At 34.0% G+C, this 19,787-nt stretch overlaps 1 protein-coding gene across 1 annotated transcript in view; it reads left to right on the top strand.

Annotated features, from left to right (window-relative positions):
- Window positions 1–6,936: 6,936 nt before the first annotated feature.
- LOC134718111 (histone-lysine N-methyltransferase PRDM9-like) overlaps window positions 6,937–19,787 on the top strand; it is a 32,163-nt gene continuing 19,312 nt past the window's right edge. The window contains exons 1-5 of the mRNA XM_063580604.1: window positions 6,937–7,034; window positions 14,712–14,759; window positions 15,565–15,739; window positions 18,473–18,589; window positions 19,630–19,743. Coding sequence (XP_063436674.1) covers window positions 14,745–14,759; window positions 15,565–15,739; window positions 18,473–18,589; window positions 19,630–19,743 — 421 coding nt within the window. The 5' untranslated portion in view covers window positions 6,937–7,034; window positions 14,712–14,744. The remainder of the gene's footprint in view (window positions 7,035–14,711; window positions 14,760–15,564; window positions 15,740–18,472; window positions 18,590–19,629; window positions 19,744–19,787) is intronic.

Genomic DNA, 19,787 nt, shown 5'->3' with positions numbered 1-19,787 from the left:
AAGAAAGGGTCATTTAGAACATTAGGTCATAAGCCACTATAGGAAATAAAAGTACAATTTTATGAGGGTCTGAATGGTATAGATTACTTTTACTGTAAGTCGCAGGAAAAATCATTTAAAATGTTAATTCCTATAAATACTCACTTTTGATGTGGGGAGGCAGGACCTTTTTCGGAACGTCGGGAACAGGTGTTTTTTAAGCTCGGGATTTCGGGATTGACCCTTTCGGGATCCGGGATTTTTTTTTAATAGCGGGAAGTTGGGATTTATTTATTTTTTAAATTCGGGACCTCGGGGTTTCATGTTTTTAAGCCCGGGACTTCGGGATCAGGACCCCTCCAACACCCCTTCTTTTGATGGTAAGAAGCTTCTGTCAAAGTTGGTAAAAATCCCGGATGGTTTATGAACCTAATAAATCACAGTTCTAAAATCTTGAATTAAAAAATAACTGCAGACTGTATGTCATGATAACTGGAAGAAAACTAATTATAAAAAAAAGATGTGGTATGCTTGCCAATGAGACAACCCTCCACAAGAGACCAAAATGACAAAGAAATAATTAACAACTATAGGTCACCGTACGGCCTTCAACAATTAGCAAAGCCCATACCGCATAGTCATCTATAAAAGGCCCCAAAAAGACAATGTAAAACAATTCAAACGAGAAAACTAACGGCCTTATTTAAATTTTAAAAAATGAACGAAAAACAAATATGTAATACATAAACAAAAGACAACCACCGAATTACAGGTCCATTTATAAGTAATATACAGACAGGAAATAATTTTTTACTTGTAGATACCAGCTTTTAATCATATCAAGCAAGCTTCTGTCTAAGTATGGTACAAATTTAGGATACGGTTAAACAAAGTTATATAAATTTTAAAACCACACGGATTGAATATTATGTTAGCTGACAGTAAAATTAAGTTCATTTTAAAAGTAAAATATGGAGGTAAACAGGATTTTTTAAACTAACTTCTGCATACTAGCTTTTGATCATAAACAAGTTTTTGTCCAGTTTGGTAGAAATCCAGAGGGGCTGAAGACAGTTATTAAAAACTTGAAAAACTTTAACCACAGAGTAAATATTTGTGAACGCCGCCGACGAGATGTAGGATCGTTATGTCTCGATTTTGCGACAAAAGTCGCAGGCTCGACAAAAATGTAGTAAAAGGAAATTGATAACCAAAACTAAGTTATTTTATTTGCTCTCTTTCTGGTACAAATTAATATTGATAATCGACGTATAATTTGACAAAAACATAATTTCTAAACCGAAACTTTATTAAAACTTCCATCGTGGCAGAACAAAACTAAAATAAATTTGCATTTACTGATTTGTCACCAATCGAAACCATGCTGCATGCTGATCCATAATCACTGAGCATTAACACCGAAATGGACTCGGGGGGGGGGGGGGGGGGGGGTAGGGGTCGTTTGTATGTGTTTCACATTTGTTTTCCGTTCATTTTTTGAAAATTGTGCCTTTAGTTTTCTCTTTTGAATTGTGTTATATTGTCATTTCAGGACCTTTAATAGCTGACTATGCGATATTGACTTTGCTCATTGCCAAGTTGAAGACTGTACGGTGACCTATACAGTTATTAGGCACTAGTTATTAATGTATGTGTCATTTTTTCTATTGTGGAGAGTTGTCTCATTGGCAATCATACCACATCTTCATTTTTAAATCTTCTTTTGTTACAGAAAACCATCAACGTATAGACTATATAGATTCTATTACTCGTCTAAACATCAGCCAAACAATGTAAGATATGCATTTTTTTGTTCTTCCCTCGCCGGGATTCGAACTCATATGCTACTGATCGAAATATCGTGACGCTATATATATATATATACTTTTATGATAAGCAGGGGCGGATCACGCCATCTTAAAAAAGGGGGGTTCCCAACCCAGAGTAAAGAGGGAGGGGCTCCAACTATATGCTCCCATTCAAAATCATTGATCGGCCAAAAAAAGGGGACCCCCCTGGATGATCCCATCCGCCACTGATAAGTCCTGATAAGTATTCACATTCTGTCTGTATCTGTATCTGTATGGGTACGTCGTAGCTACCAATTCTGGCTTTTATACAACAGGAGTGAAGGCGCCGTCGATTTATTGACGTTTCGCGAGAGCAGATTTAAAGCTCTCTACACTAGTTGCGCGTACAATAGTGTCTTCTAGATGGTTCCAATTAAATTTATTTACTATTGTGGACACAAAGAATGAATTTGAATGTTGCGGTGTTTTACTAGTAGGAATGTCAAAACACCTGGTATTGTTCCTCACTTGTTTTTCAACAATGTTTGTGGCTTGATAGTTGTCAAACTTTTTAGCTGTGATGTTTCGTCTTGGTCTCGCTGATTTGAGGAAGTCGTCTGGATCAATAGCAGGTACCAGCCCCTCAACCACCTTGTACATAAATATAAGCTTTTGGCTCGTGCGTCTCAATTGTAGTTCCTGTAGTTTTAATTTTGTAAGCATGTTTGTTATGCAGCCATCTTCTCTAGTTCTATAATCGCCTGTTATAAAGCGTGCTGCTTGTCTTTGTACTCTTTCCAGCTTGTTTGAGTCTGCAATACTGTAGGGGTCCCATACTGTTGCTGCATATTCCATTGTAGATCTTACTAAGGAAATGTAAGCAGTTTTCTTACATTCCTGTGGGCAGTATCGTAAATTTCTTCTGAGGAAGCCTAGTGTTGAGTTAGCTTGGCAACGTTTGTTATATGCGTGCTCCATTTCAGGTCTTCTGATATCTGCACTCCTAGGTATGGGTTGCTCTGAACTTGTTGGAGTATGTGGCCGTTGAGTGTATAGAATCTCTGGCTTTTGTTCTTTATGCTTAGTATGTAGCATTTCTTTGCGTTAAATCGCATACCCCATTTATTTGCCCAATCTTCTAGGCTAGCTAGGTCTTCTTGTAGCAGTTTGTGATCTTTCTCTGTTTTGATGGTTCTGTATAACAGACAGTCATCGGCGAACAGCCGTACTGATGATTTGACAGTGTCCGGGAGGTCATTTATATGACATAGGAAAAGTAATGGTCCTAGAACTGTTCCCTGTGGAACACCTGAGTCCATTTTGACTTCTTCTGACTGTTCTCCCTCTACTACTACTTTCATCTTTCTCTGTGTCAGAAACATATTTAGCCAGTTGTTTAGTTGTCCTCGAATTCCGTATTCTCCCATTTTTGATAATAATTTGTTGTGTGGTACTGTATCAAAGGCTTTTGAAAAGTCCAGGATTGCGATATCAGTTTGTAGTCCGGCGTCAAATGCTTTCATGAAGTCATGTAAGGTGACTTATAGTTGTGTTTCACATGAGTAGCCAGATCGGAATCCATGGGTGAGTGCTTTTCTAGATGTTTGAGGATGTGCTTGCATATGATATGTTCTAATAGTTTGCAAGGTACCGATGTTAATGAGACTGGTCTATAGTTTTCTGCTGCGTGTTTGTCTCCTTTTTTGAATACACACGAGATGTTTGCGTTTAACCAGTCTTCGGGTAGTATGCCAGTGTCTATTGATGTTTGGAAGATGGCAGTAAGTCCTGGTGCTATTTCTGTAGCACATTCTTTAAGTATTTTGTTTGGTATACCATCTGGTCCAGATGCTTTCGATGGGTTTACATCTTTGAGTAGTTTTTCTAGTCCTTTTGTGGTAATTAGTAGATTCGGTATTGTTTCTAGTATGTATTTTGTTGTTTTTGGAATTGATGTTGATTTGTCAATTGTGAATACGGATCTAAATTGTTGGATTAAAATTTCTGCCTTTCCTATGCTGTCGCTGACTAATTTCCCCTTGTCTTTTAAAGGTGATACACCAATGTTGTCTGTTTTCCTGGATTTGATATACTTCCAGAATGGCTTTGTATTGTTTGTTTCTAGGCCTTTGATGATAGTATCATTGATGCATGTGTATTCTGCTTTCCTGACTTGTTGCTTTACTTCTTTTTGGAACTGTCTATAGTTTGACCACTTTTTAGTTTTCTTAGCTTGTTGTTGGTGTTTGAATTTGCTATCATTTGTAAAGATTTTTCTAGTTCATCTAGGCATTTCATGTTCCTGTGTGGCATATAGAATGACCCAATAAGCAGTTCTTTTTTGCCTTCAAGGTGTATTTTTACCCATTCTATCTCACAATTGGTGACTAGACTAGACTGTTCAACTGATATGATATCTTTATGGACCAAAATAAAGACTCCCCCTCCAAGTGTTCCCCTGTCGTTCCTGTAGGCATTGTAGTCATCTGGGAATACTTCGCTTGATTTGATAGCGTCTTTTGTGCTGGTTTTCCCGGGTTTTTCTCCTTTGAGCCAGGATTCTGTACCACAGATGATGTCAGGTTTTATGTAATTAATGGCTGCTTTAAATTCTGAAGTCTTGTCTTTTATACTTCGGCAATTGACGGTTAGAATTCTCAAGTTCCTTTTCTCGTTCAAGTTAAATACATTACTGCTTTGTGTTCTACTTTTGTTACTGCAATTTTTGGTATTATTTGTTGTTGAGGATTGAGCTTTTAGTCTTGGGCTGCTGGTTTTTAGCGGACTAAATATGCTTGATGACACAGATTCGAATGATATATCATGTGTGAGTGGTTCATAGTAGTTTGATGTGTTCAGTTCATAGCTGTGAAATGTAAAAGATGACACATTTATACTTTCGCATTTACAACAGTGCCATTGTACGTTTGATCTTTGTAGAAGTTCATAGTCAACTGTACAGAGTTCAATACATGATCTATGGTGCCATATGTCACAATCATCGCAACAAACCCCATCGCACTTCCATGTTACTGGGTGGTCGCATAGTCCACATGGGTATATGCTCTGTTGTTTTCCTCTTGGCCCAGGGTTTAGTTCTATGTCGCCTCCTAATATGAGTAATAATAGTGTGAGGTGTTGTTTCACGGTTGGTGTTGTTGGTAGTGTGATTGGTCTTCTGCCTGTTGTTGACATGTTCTTATTTAGTACACAGGTAAGTAGTTGTTGATATTCCCATGTTTTACTGGTTGTTAAGTTTGTTCCGATATTGTACAGGAAGCTTATGAGTATTATGATGTTGATTATATGCGTTGTGATGTTGTACTCTTCTGGTATTGATAGTAGAGATGTTTGTGTTTTCTGTCCTGGTATAGCGCGGATGAGCCCGTGCTGACCAGAATTTAGAACACTTTCTTTATATCAATCGTTGTTGTTTGCTGGTGAGTAAGATCAGTATTCAATATTGTGTGTTATTTTTCTGCTTGGTGTGTTAAAGTTGTTTTGTGTATTCAGTCCTGGTTTAGCTCGGAAAAGCCCGTGCTGACCAGTGCGTGAAGAACACGTGTTACCAACAGTCTATCTGTGCCTGAGTTGCTATTTTCTTTAGCCAAGTTCGTGCTAGTAGGTTTGTTGGGTGTATTCCGTCGGCGTATAGTTGGAAATTGTAGTAACTTCTGTTTGTTTCAGTTCGATGTGCTCCTTTTTTATATTTTGATCTCACTTGTAAGTCGTTCGAGAATTTTGGAGTGTGGCTGTTTAAAGTGCTGTTTATTTCTTTGATTTTGTTGTTTAGTTGGACAACTTGTTCTGCTAGTTCTTTGTCTTGTGTAATAAAGTTGTCTGGGGTTTTATGATGTTTCCCCTTATTCCAATGGTATATGGAGTAGACTGGTGTTTCCAGTATGGTTACCCTACAGTTGTCAAATGTTTGTATTAATTCAATGCATTTATGATAGTATTGAATGGTGTTGTCTATTGCATCGGTTCCATGTGCAGTTATTGCTATGTAGCCTTTGTTGTATGTGGTAAGATCACAAGTGCCGAACCATATGTATAACCAGATTGGTCCTAGGTCATTTATTTTTTGGCGTATGTTATTTTCAAGCCACCTGAATCTGTCTTTACCATTTGCTCCACTTTTGCTCCACCATTTAATTGTATGTCCAACTTGGTTTGTTGGGTTGACTTTTTGTTTTAGCCAGTTCCCTTTACTGTCCGTAAGTATGACAGGTGTATACTTTTTAGGTGTTGTTGGCGGACTGGTGGTCTTGTTGATAAATTTAACAAGTTTCGCGTTGGACATGGATTGTTTTCTATTTGCTGACGTTGCTTAATCTTTATTGTACAAGATGATATATCGGGACTGATATCCTGCTAACTTTTTAGCAACACATCATCATAGGTTGGTATTGTATTTATGATAAATAGTAAATATGGATGGATGACAAAAACAAAGATGGCGGGTCTCGGGCCGTTTGTTTTGCTTTGGTATTTTACAATGTCAAAAGTCCCAAATTTCACTATTAATGTTTGTTTTTGTGACTATATGGGTTCACAGTGTTTGTATGTATGCTAGTTCCTGCTTTTTACTCACTCGATGTTGTAGATAAGTAAACTTTTTCTGGTTCTTTCGCTCCGATTTGAAAAACGTGCCTTAATTCTTGCGCATGCGCCTTCACTTCCATTGTTAACTTCAATCAGGGACTTTCTATACTATATACGATCATATACGGGATTTAGTATAGAAAGTCGATCCGGCTTCAATTTTATATCTTGAGTAGATTGCACTGTTTGATCATGCCAATTAGAATTCTAGACCATTATCAGATGACAGGATTAAACTGACCTTAAGATTGAAGCTGACCAATCGTTCTATAAACCGCGCCGTCCCGGCATTACTGAAACTTTTTTTGGAAATAAAAGATGACATAACAAAAACAAAATTCCTTTTAATAAATTAAAGACCAGTCAGTTAAAATCATGATTTTCAGTCGAAAACGATTCTTCCATTCAAAATTGTTATCGTCATGTCAAGCTGAAATGTGAGCGGGTTTTGATGACATTCTTTTAGCAATACCTAAATGTTTCGCGGGAAATTGTTTCCCGCCAATACTGGTTCCTTGTAATATCTCTGGTGCCTTAGCTGATTGTATTTTAAAAAAGGTACCAGTAAGTACTGTCGTCTGCTGCTGCTGAAGAAGATGGTTGAAATGTTTTGATCTGATCACTGCCAGTTTGCGTAGAAAATAACAGTTGAATATTAATGTATGACATCCGTGTATAAAAGCCTTAATAGGATTCTACACGTACCACTACAGATACAGATCCGCAAAATCACGTTTTCTGTATCTAACAGGTTACAAGGGGAAAATAGATATAGATATAGATAGATGAAAAATCCATCTCGGCAACTGCACATCGCAAATTATTATCTTTTTTGTGACTTATTAGCTTTGCACAATTTGTTTTGTAGGGCCTTGGATCGGTTATTGTTGATGACTTAAGTATATTCTGATTATTTAGAACATCATTGAATCATGACTAGCTACCACCTAGACAGTTATTGAAATTTCTACAAAACAATCAACATTAATTATCTAAAGCAAATCCGGGTCCATTCACGTTCGCACACACTCATGTTCGCCCCTTTCACTTTCGCACCCTACACAGTCGGAAAGCAAGCCCTTAGAAACGACCGTTGTTGCTACTTTCTTAAGACAACAATGGGACTGATATCAAAACCCGGGGTCAGCTTTCCGACTGTACATGTCGACCCAAAGTCCGTTCGCACCCTACATGTTTGCACCCAAAATTTATTGGTTTTGTGTTTAATGTAACCTTTGTAATCAAGTTTTGGCAAGTGTATTCCTATAAGTATATTTGTTGTCATTGTCTCATTATAAAGTGAGACAGCATTTTTTTGTGTTGAATAAATCTTATTTAAGTTTTGGATAGTGTATTGTCGGAGCGTCTTTTTACCACAGAACACCACAGAATACCACAGAACACTAAAAATATACCACAGAACACATATAATATACCACAGAATACTCAAAATATACCACAGAACATAATAACAAACAACAAAACAACTAAAATATGCAACATAACATTAAAATAACTTAAAAAATCCATGAACTAATATTAATTAGGCGGGAAATCTAAATTTCATCACCGATCGCAAACCGCATATCGCTAAACAGCGCAATTTTTTTTTAACTTTTTTTTTGTTTTATTGTATTAATTGTGACTTTAATATATTATTTCAGTTATTAATGCAACAAATCATATTGAATTAAAGTTTAAATATCAGATATATCTACATTGAACACGCCAAACAGGAAAGGAATGTCTATAACATGACAACTCTGCAAACCACCAAATATATATATATATTTTATTCATTTCTTTTCTTTCTTCTTCTTATATAAAATAGTTTTACTAAAAATAAGACAAGAGACAAATATCAAAATCTAACCGACGGAAAGAGATCGAGGACTTTGACTGATTACTTTAATATTATGAATATATTTAACTTTTTGTTTTTTTAACAATGTCTCAAGAGAAGTCATTTCACATTTTTGTTCTGTTAGCGACGTCTCAAATCTTGTGTTAGACAATGGAAACGTGAAACCATAAAGTACTGGAATCACAATTTCTTCCTGTAAATGTTATTGGATCATATTAAAATTTTCAATTTAATTTTATATCTCTTTATTATTATTGTCGAATTTGAAATTTGACCACAGACAAGACTTATCTAAACTAGAATTTTTTCACTTGAAATTTGAGGAAGACACACACACACACACAAACATAAATCAGTCTTCGACCTTCAATTTTCAACAATTAAATACAAATACATGTAAACTTTAATTTATAGGTATTTAAAAAATTATATTGGTACAATTCTATGTGGTTTTCTCGATAATTGGTCTTACATTAATTTTTAGTCTGGTCCCAATTAAAGGCCAAGTCGATTGGGGTCGACACTAGATTGAAATTTTTAATTTGTTTGACTAATAAAGTCATATTATAGACATAATTAGCAATAACAACAACTGCAATGTCTGAATTGTTACTATTTAGGAGTTCTGTGGCATATTATATGTGTTCTGTGGTATATTTTTAGTGTTCTGTGGTATTCTGTGGTGTTCTGTGGTAAAAAGACGCTCCCGTGTATTGTTAAAAAAAAACCCAAACTTTTCTAAATAAAGTTGGATTCTGTCAACGTTTTATTTTGTGTTGAATAACTCTTAATTATGTTTTGGTTCAAGTGTATGGGCCACTATAGTCCAAATAATTATGACGTCTGGCAAGGCTATTTTAATTTTTTTTCTGGGATGCCTTCCTACAACGTCATAACGCCGAAGCCATTTTTTACGTCTGGAGTTTGAGAGCAAATTTTGGGGGGAACTTTGAAACCTAATTTTGACAAGAAAATTTTAATGCCGGTTAGAAATTTTTACGTAGTTACAAAGTCCTACCTTTTTTGTGCTTATTGATGTAAAATATTTCCAGAAATATCCAAAAGAAAGGATAAAACAAGATAAGATTCCATTTGAAGTGGGGGAATATTTATTTTGTTTGGCAAGATTACCCACAATTACCAAACGGCACGTGACTTCCGGTGAATATAAAATTTAAAATCCGTTAAAATTTGACAGAGCCGAATTTCCGGATAATGTAAATCGAACGTTCCGGAAATTCCGAGCTATTTAAACTGACCAGATTTTAAATTTTATATTCACCGGAAGTCACGTGCCGTTGGTAATTGTGGGAAATCTTTGCCAAACAAAATAAATATTCCCCCACTTCATATGGAATCTTATCTTGTTTTATCCTTTCTTTTGGATATTTCTGGAAATATTTTACATCAATAAGCACAAAAAAGGTAGGTCTTTGTAACTACGTAAAAATTTCTAACCGGCATTAAAAATTTCTTGTCAAAATTAGGTTTCAAAGTTCCCCCCAAAATTTGCTCTCAAACTCCAGACGTAAAAAATGGCTGTGGCGTTATGACGTCGTAGGAAGGCGTCCCAGAAAAAAAATACAATAGCCGTCCCAGACGTCATAATTATTTGGACTAGGGCCGCTATAACTTTGTTTCAATCATTGACTTGTTTCAAAATAAAGTGAGATTCTGACTACATTTTTTAGCTCACCTGGCCCGAAGGGCCAAGTGAGCTTATCCCATCACTTGGCGTCTGTCGTTCGTCGTAAACTATTTCAAGAATCTTCTCTGAAACTACTGGGCCAAATACTTTCAAACTTTAACTGAATGTTCCTTAGGGTATCTAGTTTATAAATTGTATCCGAGGTTTTGATCTATCAACAAACATGGTCGCCATTGCTAAAAATAGAACATAGGGGTCAAATGCAGTTTTTGGCTTATAACTCAAAAACCAAAGCATTTAGAGCAAATCTGACAGGGTTTATATTGTTTATCAGGTCAAGATCTATCTGCCCTGAAATTTTCAGATGAATCAGACAACCCGTTGTTGGGTTGCTGCCCCTGAATTGGTAATTTTAAGGAAATTTTGCTGTTTTTGGTTATTATCTTGAATATTATTATAGATAGAGATAAACTGTAAATAGCAATAATGTTCAGCAAAGTAAGATTTACAAATAAGTCAATATGACCGAAATGGTTAGTTGACCCCTTTAGGAGTTCTTGCCCTTTATAGTAAATTTTTAACCATTTTTCGTAAATCTTAGTTATCTTTTACAAAAATCTTCTCCTCTGAAACTACTGGGCCAAATACTTCCAAACTTTAACTGAATGTTCCTTAGGGTATCTAGTTTATAAATTGTATCCAAAGTTTTGATCTATCAACAAACATGGTCGTCATTACTAAAAATAGAACATAGGGGTCAAATGCAGTTTTTGGCTTATAACTCAAAAACCAAAGCATTTAGAGCAAATCTGACATGGGGTTATATTGGTAATCAGGTCAACATCTATCTGCCCGGAAATTTTCAGATGAATCAGACAACCTGTTGTTGGGTTGCTGCCCCTGAATTGATAATTTTAAGAAAATTTTGCTGTTTTTGGATATTATCTTGAATATTATTATAGAAAGAGATAAACTGTAAATAGCAATAATGTTCAGCAAAGTCAGATTTACAAATAAGTCAACATGACCGAAATGGTCAGTTGACCCCTTTAGGAGTAATTGCCCTTTATAGTAAATTTTTAACCATTTTTCCTAAATCTTAGTAATCTTTTACAAAAATCTTCTCCTCTGAAACTACTGGGCAAAATACTTCCAAACTTAAACTGAATGTTCCTTAAGGTATCTAGTTTATAAATTGTATCCGAAGTTTTGATCTATCAACAAACATGGTCGCCATTACTAAAAATAGAACATAGGGGTCAAATGCAGTTTTTGGCTTATAACTCAAAAACCAAAGCATTTAGAGCAAATCTGACATGGGGTTATATTGGTAATCAGGTCAACATCTGCCCTGAAATTTTCAGATGAATCAGACAATCTGTTGTTGGGTTGCTGCCCCTGAATTGATAATTTTAAGGAAATTTTGCTGTTTTTGGATATTATCTTGAATATTATTATAGATAGAGATAAACTGTAAATAGCAATAATGTTCAGCAAAGTAAGATTTACAAATAAGTCAACATTACTGAAATGGTCAGTTGGCCCCTTTAGGAGTTATTGCCCTTTAGGCCGTTTTTATTTAATTAGTTGGTTTACGGACATCAGCCCAAAAAACTTAGGGTAGGAGGAGGGAAAAAAAATAAATTTAAACTAGATCTTTCCAGTTTTTTTTTTTAATTGGTTTACGGATATCTGTAGGGCTCACACTTCTTCAGAATTATAGGGAGAAGTGACTTCTCTTTTTGAAACTGATAGGGAGAAGTGGTGAGATTTGAAAGAGAAGTGCTCATTCGTGTGGTGCCCTACAATGTTTGGATTTTACTATAGTATAAAGGGTCATATGTAAATAATGTTCTTTTTATATTGTTCAATTCATATCTGAGTATACAATTAAAGTAACATTTCAAATTAAAAGTTTACTTAGGTTCTTGTGAGAAACTTCCAACTAAATATTTAATATCTAGCACTAAATTGTTTTTTTTTATTTTGAAAAATGTAAAGAAATCTAATTATAATATATCAATTACAATTTAATTCAAAACTATCCTAAGTATGAAATTCAGTGTTTCTCATCAAAAAATATATAAGTTATTAACCTGGTCCATAATATATTGATATTAGCTAGTGTGATAGTCTCAGAGTTAAGCAACTTTAATCAAGTTTGAAACAAATTCAATCCATAAAAAAATATAGGGAATTATAGACACCAATCAATTAGATGTAACTAAAAGTCTCTTAATGCATGTGACATACATAATTTTTCCCTTTGTGGTCAATATTCGTCTGTCAGCTGTTTCGTCCGTGCGTCCATAATAATTATTGTAAAAGTACGGATTTCGGTCTTAGCTGGTCCGGTTCAGATCCGTAGTTTAGAAATCGGTAAATGGCGGACGAATGCAAGAAAATTTACAAAAATAAACGATGTTTAACAAGTTATTTGGAAAGGAACATGACGTTTTTAATGCAATAAATGGATTAAACATTTACTAGAGGCAACTTTTATCACGTTTAAATGAAGTAACAAACTTATTTTGCCGTCGAAATTTAGGTTGATGTACGTTTTCGAGTGCCAAGCACCGGAACTTGCAAAAATGTTCGAGGTGACGAGTTGTATTTTTTATCAAATAAACTGCTACACACTGCAAATACAATGCTTCAGCCTCTTTTCTTAAGATAATGAACCGTTTATGTCTTAATTTCTTAAATTATCAATAAAAAAATGATGTTTCATCAACTTGTTAAAAATTGAAAATGTCCGATGACGGATGCGACTGGTATCGTCAAGAACAAGGCGACTTGTTTTCGATTTTGGGTGTCAGGGAAAGCTAACCAGTCACATTTCCGGTGCACTGGTTTACGATTTTTTAGTGCAGTAATAGGAAACAGAATACGAAACGTAAACACAAAAATTCCGTTTAAATTTTCTGAGTAAATCGATAAATATGAGGTCGGCGGAAATAATTTTTAAGGACAAATATGCGTTTATTTTTATTTGAAATAGCGAAAATTCGGGTCGGCGGATCCGTAAACCAACTTATTTAATAAAAACGGCCTTATAGTCAATTGTTAACCATTTTACTTAATCTTAGTAATCTTTTACAAAAATCTTCTCCTCTGAAACTACTGGGCAAAATACTTCCAAACTTTAACTGAATGTTCCTTAGGGTATCTAGTTTATAAATTGTATCCGAAGTTTTGATCTAACAACAAACATGGTCGCAAATCTGACATGGGGTAATATTGTTTATCAAGTCCTGAATTGATAATTTTAAGGAAATTTTGCTGTTTTTGGTTATTATCTTGAATATTATTATAGATAGAGATAAACTGTAAAGTGAGCAATAATGTTCAGCAAAGTAAGATCTACAAATAAGTCTATCTGACCAACATTGTCAATTGACCCCTTAAGGAGTTATTGCCCTTTAAAGACTTTTTTCACAATTTGTTCATCATGTTGACTTCCTTTAAAAGATCTTCTCCTTTGAAACTGCTGTATCAATTTCAGCCAAACTTAGGCTAAATGAGTTTCATAGTATCTAGTATAAATTTTATATTTTATTTCCTTGCATGTCAAGAGACATAGCTTCTATGGCTAAAATAGAACATAGGAGAAAATGATTTTTTTTTTGCTTTTGAAGAAAATAGGACGATCCTAAAAACATTTAAATAAATTGAAAATCCAAAATAATCATTGATGAGAGATTTAACCAAAAGAATTAAGGCTCTGGAGAGCCTCTTGTTTTTTTGTGTGTTGAATAAATTTTATCATGTTTTGGTTTTCAAAGTGAATTGCCATATGTTTTAATTCAAAATTTCACACAAATACAATAACTTACACCTTTTACCTGTTAATTACCTGAAAATGCAGGTAGCTTGATGAAAATTTTACTAAAATGATTACATAACATTTCAGTTCATGCATTTTTCATGCACTTACTTTGTCTGTATCTCTAAATGATGGAAAAGATACAGCAGTCTGAAAAGGAATATATACTGTTCCAGTGAATGAACACTAAAAAAAATGCAGCAACAGCAGCCATTTTTATATTCTGCATTATTCATGGTATTTTTTTTGTTTTCTGGTCTGTTCCTCTGTTTGTTCGTTTGTTTGTCTGTCTGTCTCGGGTCAGGTTTTTGTTCATGCTAGTAACTAGTTTTTGATAAACATGATAAAGTTAAAATTCCAATCAACTTAAAAATTAGTACACAAGTTCCCTATGATATGATCTTTTATTTTTAATGCCAAATTAGAGATTTTACCCCAATTTCACAGTCCCCTGAACATAGAAAATGATAATGTGGATGGGGCATCAGTGTACCATGGACACATTCTTGTTTTGTGTATGACTGAAAGGGGTAATGTAAAGGCGTACTTTACAATGTCTTAGTTATCTGTTCCATTTCACATATTATCTTTCTTTTTCTTCTGTAGGATAGCAAGTGGTTCAACAATGTTAAAATAAAATCACAAATTTAAAATTGCTGGCAATTATAACATTTTCATGTAAGGCCCCTTTTCATTGGAAAACCTAATTTTTTAGACACCGGCTCATATTTATAAATTTAACTTTGGAATAATTGTGATAAATCTGATACATGAGTATTCTATTGCTTTAAATACATGATATATTAAATACTACATGTACTAGGACATTGAAGAAGTACAAAAATGTAATGCTTTGCAATATTTTATTTTTCAATGTTGATAGTTGAAAATTTTCAATTTTAATATCAAAACTTAACATGCAAATTTGACTATTTATGCAAATTATGGTATGTTGTTAAAACTATATTCTTTATATTTTGTCTTTATTTCATATCAAAGATTTATTGAGGAAAGAGGAGAGAACTGTGAATTATGAAGAAAAACTTTGTAAGTACCAGTATTTAACATGAAATATGTAAATTTGCAATCAATTTATAAACAAACATGAAAATACGGATTTTTTGTGTTATTAAAATTTACTGTTACAAAATATTATAAATTATTATAAATTAAGGAATGTATCTCCCTCATGCAAAGCTCTGATTCCTTTCACGGATTTGGCTAAACTTTTTGGACCTTTTGGATTATAGCTCTTCATCTTTTATATAAGCTTTGGATTTCAAATATTTTGGCCATGAGCATCACTGAAGAGACATGTATTGTCGAAATGCGCATCTGGTGCAAGAAAATTGGTACCGTTAATTTTATTACATCTTCATGCTTTTAGACATGTTAGATATGTTTGAGTAGCCAGACCATAATCATTTAAGTATCCATACTTTGATCAACTGTGCATGAGGTTAGAAAATTAACTATCATGACTAGCATGTAGCGTCCATGCAGTTTATAGGTAAACTACAGACTGAAGTACATGTAGTTATGGGAAAAAAATGATACCTATTAATACATGTATAATAATTTTAAAATCTCATATCTCCTTATCATAAAAATTATTAATCAACATAAGTTTTAAAAAAAAAACACATGCCAATTTATATGAATTAATCTGGCAAGTCAACTAGACAGAAAACTTAATTTTTTTGTGCTCAATCCAGTATGTTAATTGGTTGATTTCTGAGTGAGTACAACATGTTCTTTTAAATATTATGACCTTAGGCTTGGAAGTTTGAGTAACATACAATAGCCTTAACTATAGTTTGAAGTTTAAGTTTCTATTTTGTACTTCATTTAGGAGATACCAAAACTTGCCAATATGGAGCAAAGCGATTTTAGGAAATTTGAAGAGGATGCAAGATCAGGGGATATTGAGCAATACTTTACCAAGACCCAGATGGCCAGTTTATCTGATTATGAGAAGTTGAGATACAGAAATATGAAAAAGAATTATGAAATGATGGTTAAAATGGGTATGCTTGATTATAACTCAAACTATAGTGTATTTATTATTACTCAAAAGAATTCTTTGGGGATCAAAAATGGGGGATTAGCATTAAAAAGGGGGATATACTGCATTGATCAATATGATCAATCATTTTGCTGGGCTATTAAAATAGGGCCATTTCAGTTAATTTCTGACAGGTGGGACGGATGGGGAGATTTTTTGTTAAATGTATCAGAAAAAAAACATTACAAAATCTACCTATGAAATTACAAAAATGTAACACCTATTAGATGTAGAGTTTCTGTGCATATTGGGTGGATAGGCTTTTATGGGAAAAAGTTACCTATCTATTTACTGCTGCAAGACCCTCAAAAGTGTTTTGTGTATAATAATTGTACATGTCGGATGAAGAAAAAAAAACACATCCTAAGATGTATGAAATGACCATCCGTCCCCTTTTAGCAGACATTAACTGGAATGGCCCATTTTACAACCCTTAGGTACATTATAAAAGAAAAAAAGATATGACATAAAATCAGGACATGCACAAACAAACAACAAAAACAATATGTTGTTTTTTGGATTTTTGGATTTTTTTTTAGCTTATAATTTTTATGCCCCACCTTAGATAGTAGAGGGGCATTATGTTTTCTGGTCTGTGGCTCCGTTCGTTCGTCTGTACGTCCGTTCAGGTTTAAGTTTTTGGTCAAGGTAGTTTTTGATGAAGCTGAAGTCCAATCAACTTGAAACTTGGTACACATCCCTATAGTATGATCTTTCTAATTTTAATGCCAAATTAGATTATTACCCAATTTCATGGTCCATGGAACATGGAAAAGGATAGTGCAAGTGGGGCATCTGTGTACTTTGGACACATTCTTGTTAATAGATGATAAAGAATTATAATAGACACACATTTTGATCCACATAGTTTCTATCCCACATATCAACTTTTAGTCTGCACTCTTAGCATGCAGTAGGTCAATGCCTCAGTTAGGAAAACTATGTTCCAAGTAGTCATGCTAGTAAGTTTCTGCCAAATTTTGTTTGGACACAAGAAAATTTTGTCCAAAATTCTAATGGACAAAACTGGCTCATGGTTGCTTTGTTTAAGGTGGTACCTAACACTACAGGGAGATAACTCTGTAAAATCAACAGAATGTTTTAATGACGTTGTGTTCTGAAGGGAATATTAAGCTTCTCAATGATCAAAATAAGTGTTTGTCAAACTGCTATATAACCATTGTAATTTTTCTGATTAAACGGTTGGTTCAAATCTTTTGAAATTTTCAAATTTTTGTCAAAGGGTCAAAGTAAATACTTTGTTTAAATTTTAAGAAAATTTAATGAGCCAAATTAATTTTAGTTTAAGTGTTAGGTACCACCTTAAGTTAAATTCATGTTTTTTTTTTCTTTGCATACATGCATGGTGATATGAACTTTTCAATCCGTCTATCCCATCTGTACTTTTTGTTGCATCCTTCTCAGAAACAACAATAACAAGGATTTCTGAAATTTGGTGTAAGGGTTTACCTAAAAAAGAAGATGTGGTATGATTGCCAATGAGACAACTATCCACAAAAGACCAAAATGACAGACATTAACAACTATAGGTCAATGTACAAGCTTCAACAATGAGCATAGCCCATACTGCATAGTCAGCTATAAAAGGCCCCGATAAGACAATGTAAAACAATTCAAACGAGAAAACTAACAGCCTTATTTAAGTAAAAAAAAAAAATGAACGAAAAACTAATATGTAACACATAAACAAACGACAACCACTGAATTACAGGCTCCTTACTTGGGACAGGCACATACATAAATAATGTGGCGGGGTTTAACATGTTAACAGGATCCCAACCCTCCCCCTAACCTGGGACAGTGGTATAACAGTAAAACATAAGAACGAACTATAAAAAATCAGTTGAAAAAGGCTTAACTGTAATAAGTCAGCTTTACTGTGTGATGCGTTTTCCAATTCATCACTCAACTACTTCCTGTTTAATAAAGATTTGCATTACTTTACATATGACATTCAAGTTGGTATTTTTTTTCGTTTTATTTGTCTCAGGAACTACATTACAAGGATTTTTGAAATTTGGTTTCAGCATTCATACATGTCAGCTATACCTGTGTAATACCTTTTCAGATTCATCACTCAACAACCTAACTTCAAGTTTTTTGTGTGGGGATATACTTGTTAAACCATGAATAAAGTTTCTAATTTGCTAGACTAGCAGTTTATTCAACAGGACTTGTAAAATTTTGCTTCCAATAAGTCCTGGACTAGAGAACGTGTACAATCTTGAATAATAACCCGAGTTCACATAAATTTTAATGCTCGAAAGTATGAAATAATTAAGCCTATTCTTAGTTGTTTAGCTTTGAACGAAATGTTCTAGATTGTCAATAATTCTAAAATGGATCTTTTCTGTTTATCAGTTTCAGTTTTAATTGCCATAGATTATCTTTGTCGCAAAAATCTTTTGTTATTAAGGGCTGTTCCAGAAAATACAATGTCCCCCCCAGGGACAGAACTTTTTTTTTAACCCCCACCACCCACAGAAATAAAATTTAATTAGAACAGCACTCCCTTTGCATTTTGGTATTTCAAATACAACCACCCACATAATTTTAAAAAAATTGCCTTCCCTGCGGGGGGGGGGAGGGGGACATAGTATTTTCTGGAACAGCCCTAATAAGATTTACAAGAGAATTCTTTTCATTTTAGATATTTTATTTATATGTTTGATAGGTCTGCCTGCACAGAAGCCAGAGTTTATGAAGAAACAAATTAAAAACCCATCAACCAAACAAACTGATTTTGCTTCCAAAGACGAATGGAAACCAAGCTCTTCCAAAAAGAATATAGGTTTGTCTAAAATTGTAAATAACTACATTGGTTTTAACCATCAAAGTTGTGGTTAATTTTGAGTACTTTGTGACACTACTGTTATGTCAATAATCAAAACTCATTTTAAAACATTTAAAAAAATATATGAATCATATGAACTAACCCTTTCACTGATTGCTGCCCAGACAGAAGCTACTCTGAGACAATGGCTTCCCTGGCTACTAATACTCAAGTGGGAGATCTTCATAATAAATGTAAATAAAAATTTGTCTGTAGTTATTCGTGTCTTTATCTCATCATGTTCATTCACTAACACCATGTTCACAGTTTTGTTCATGTTTTGATAATTTTTTCTTCATTGAATATTCAAATTTTCAGCATTATTGTTCATAGTTTTGTTCATGTTTTGATAATTTTTTCCTCATTGAATATTCAAATTTTCAGCATTATCTAGGTGAATTTCTCAAAATTCTGCTCTTTGACCCAAAATCAGAAAAATTTAATGAGACTTCAAATTCCTTACACTAAACAATGTCCATTCCAAGTGCTTTGTACACAAATTAATATTTTATGTCAAAAAAGTATATTAGTTTGGCTTCAATTCTGCCAAATCTTTCCAAAAAAATGTTCCCTCATTTCAAATTCGTGTAAATTCCGTAAATTTACTCGGATTTTGACACGGATTTCAACAAAAGGAAGTGCCATGTTAAAGCCTTCATCTGGGTGAACAAGAGAGAAAGATAACTGGTGTTTGCACTGTTTTGAGCGGGAAATATAAAAGAGGTTTTCCTATCCCGGTAAAATGGGACTCCAGCGTGAATCCCAGTAAACCAGGACTCATCAGCGAAAGGGTTAAACAGGATTTTTTTCAATTTGGTATAAATTAAAATCACATTTTTGTCTAAAATGACAAAATTCCATTAATAAATGCACTCAATAGTTTCTGAATTTACAGTACTATACTGTGTTGAGAAAGGAAATTATTAGTTAAAAATTTCAAAAAGAAATATTGGAAAAAAAGCAATATTCAGTCTTATTATATATGAATTATATTGTAGCCCAGAAACCAACATTTATGCAGAGGTCAAAGAAGAAAAGGAGAGTCAAACATACAGATGATTCAGATTCAGATGAAGAATGGAGACCAAGTTCAGAAAAAGCAAAGAAATCGGGTTTGTTTAGTAGACTGAGTTCAGAAAAAGAAAAGAAATGGGGC

This window comes from Mytilus trossulus, chromosome 5, assembly GCF_036588685.1.
Source record: "Mytilus trossulus isolate FHL-02 chromosome 5, PNRI_Mtr1.1.1.hap1, whole genome shotgun sequence".
NCBI lineage: Eukaryota > Metazoa > Mollusca > Bivalvia > Mytilida > Mytilidae > Mytilus > Mytilus trossulus.
The sequence above is the reverse complement of the archived record's forward strand: the minus strand, read 5'-3'. Positions and strand labels throughout refer to the sequence as shown.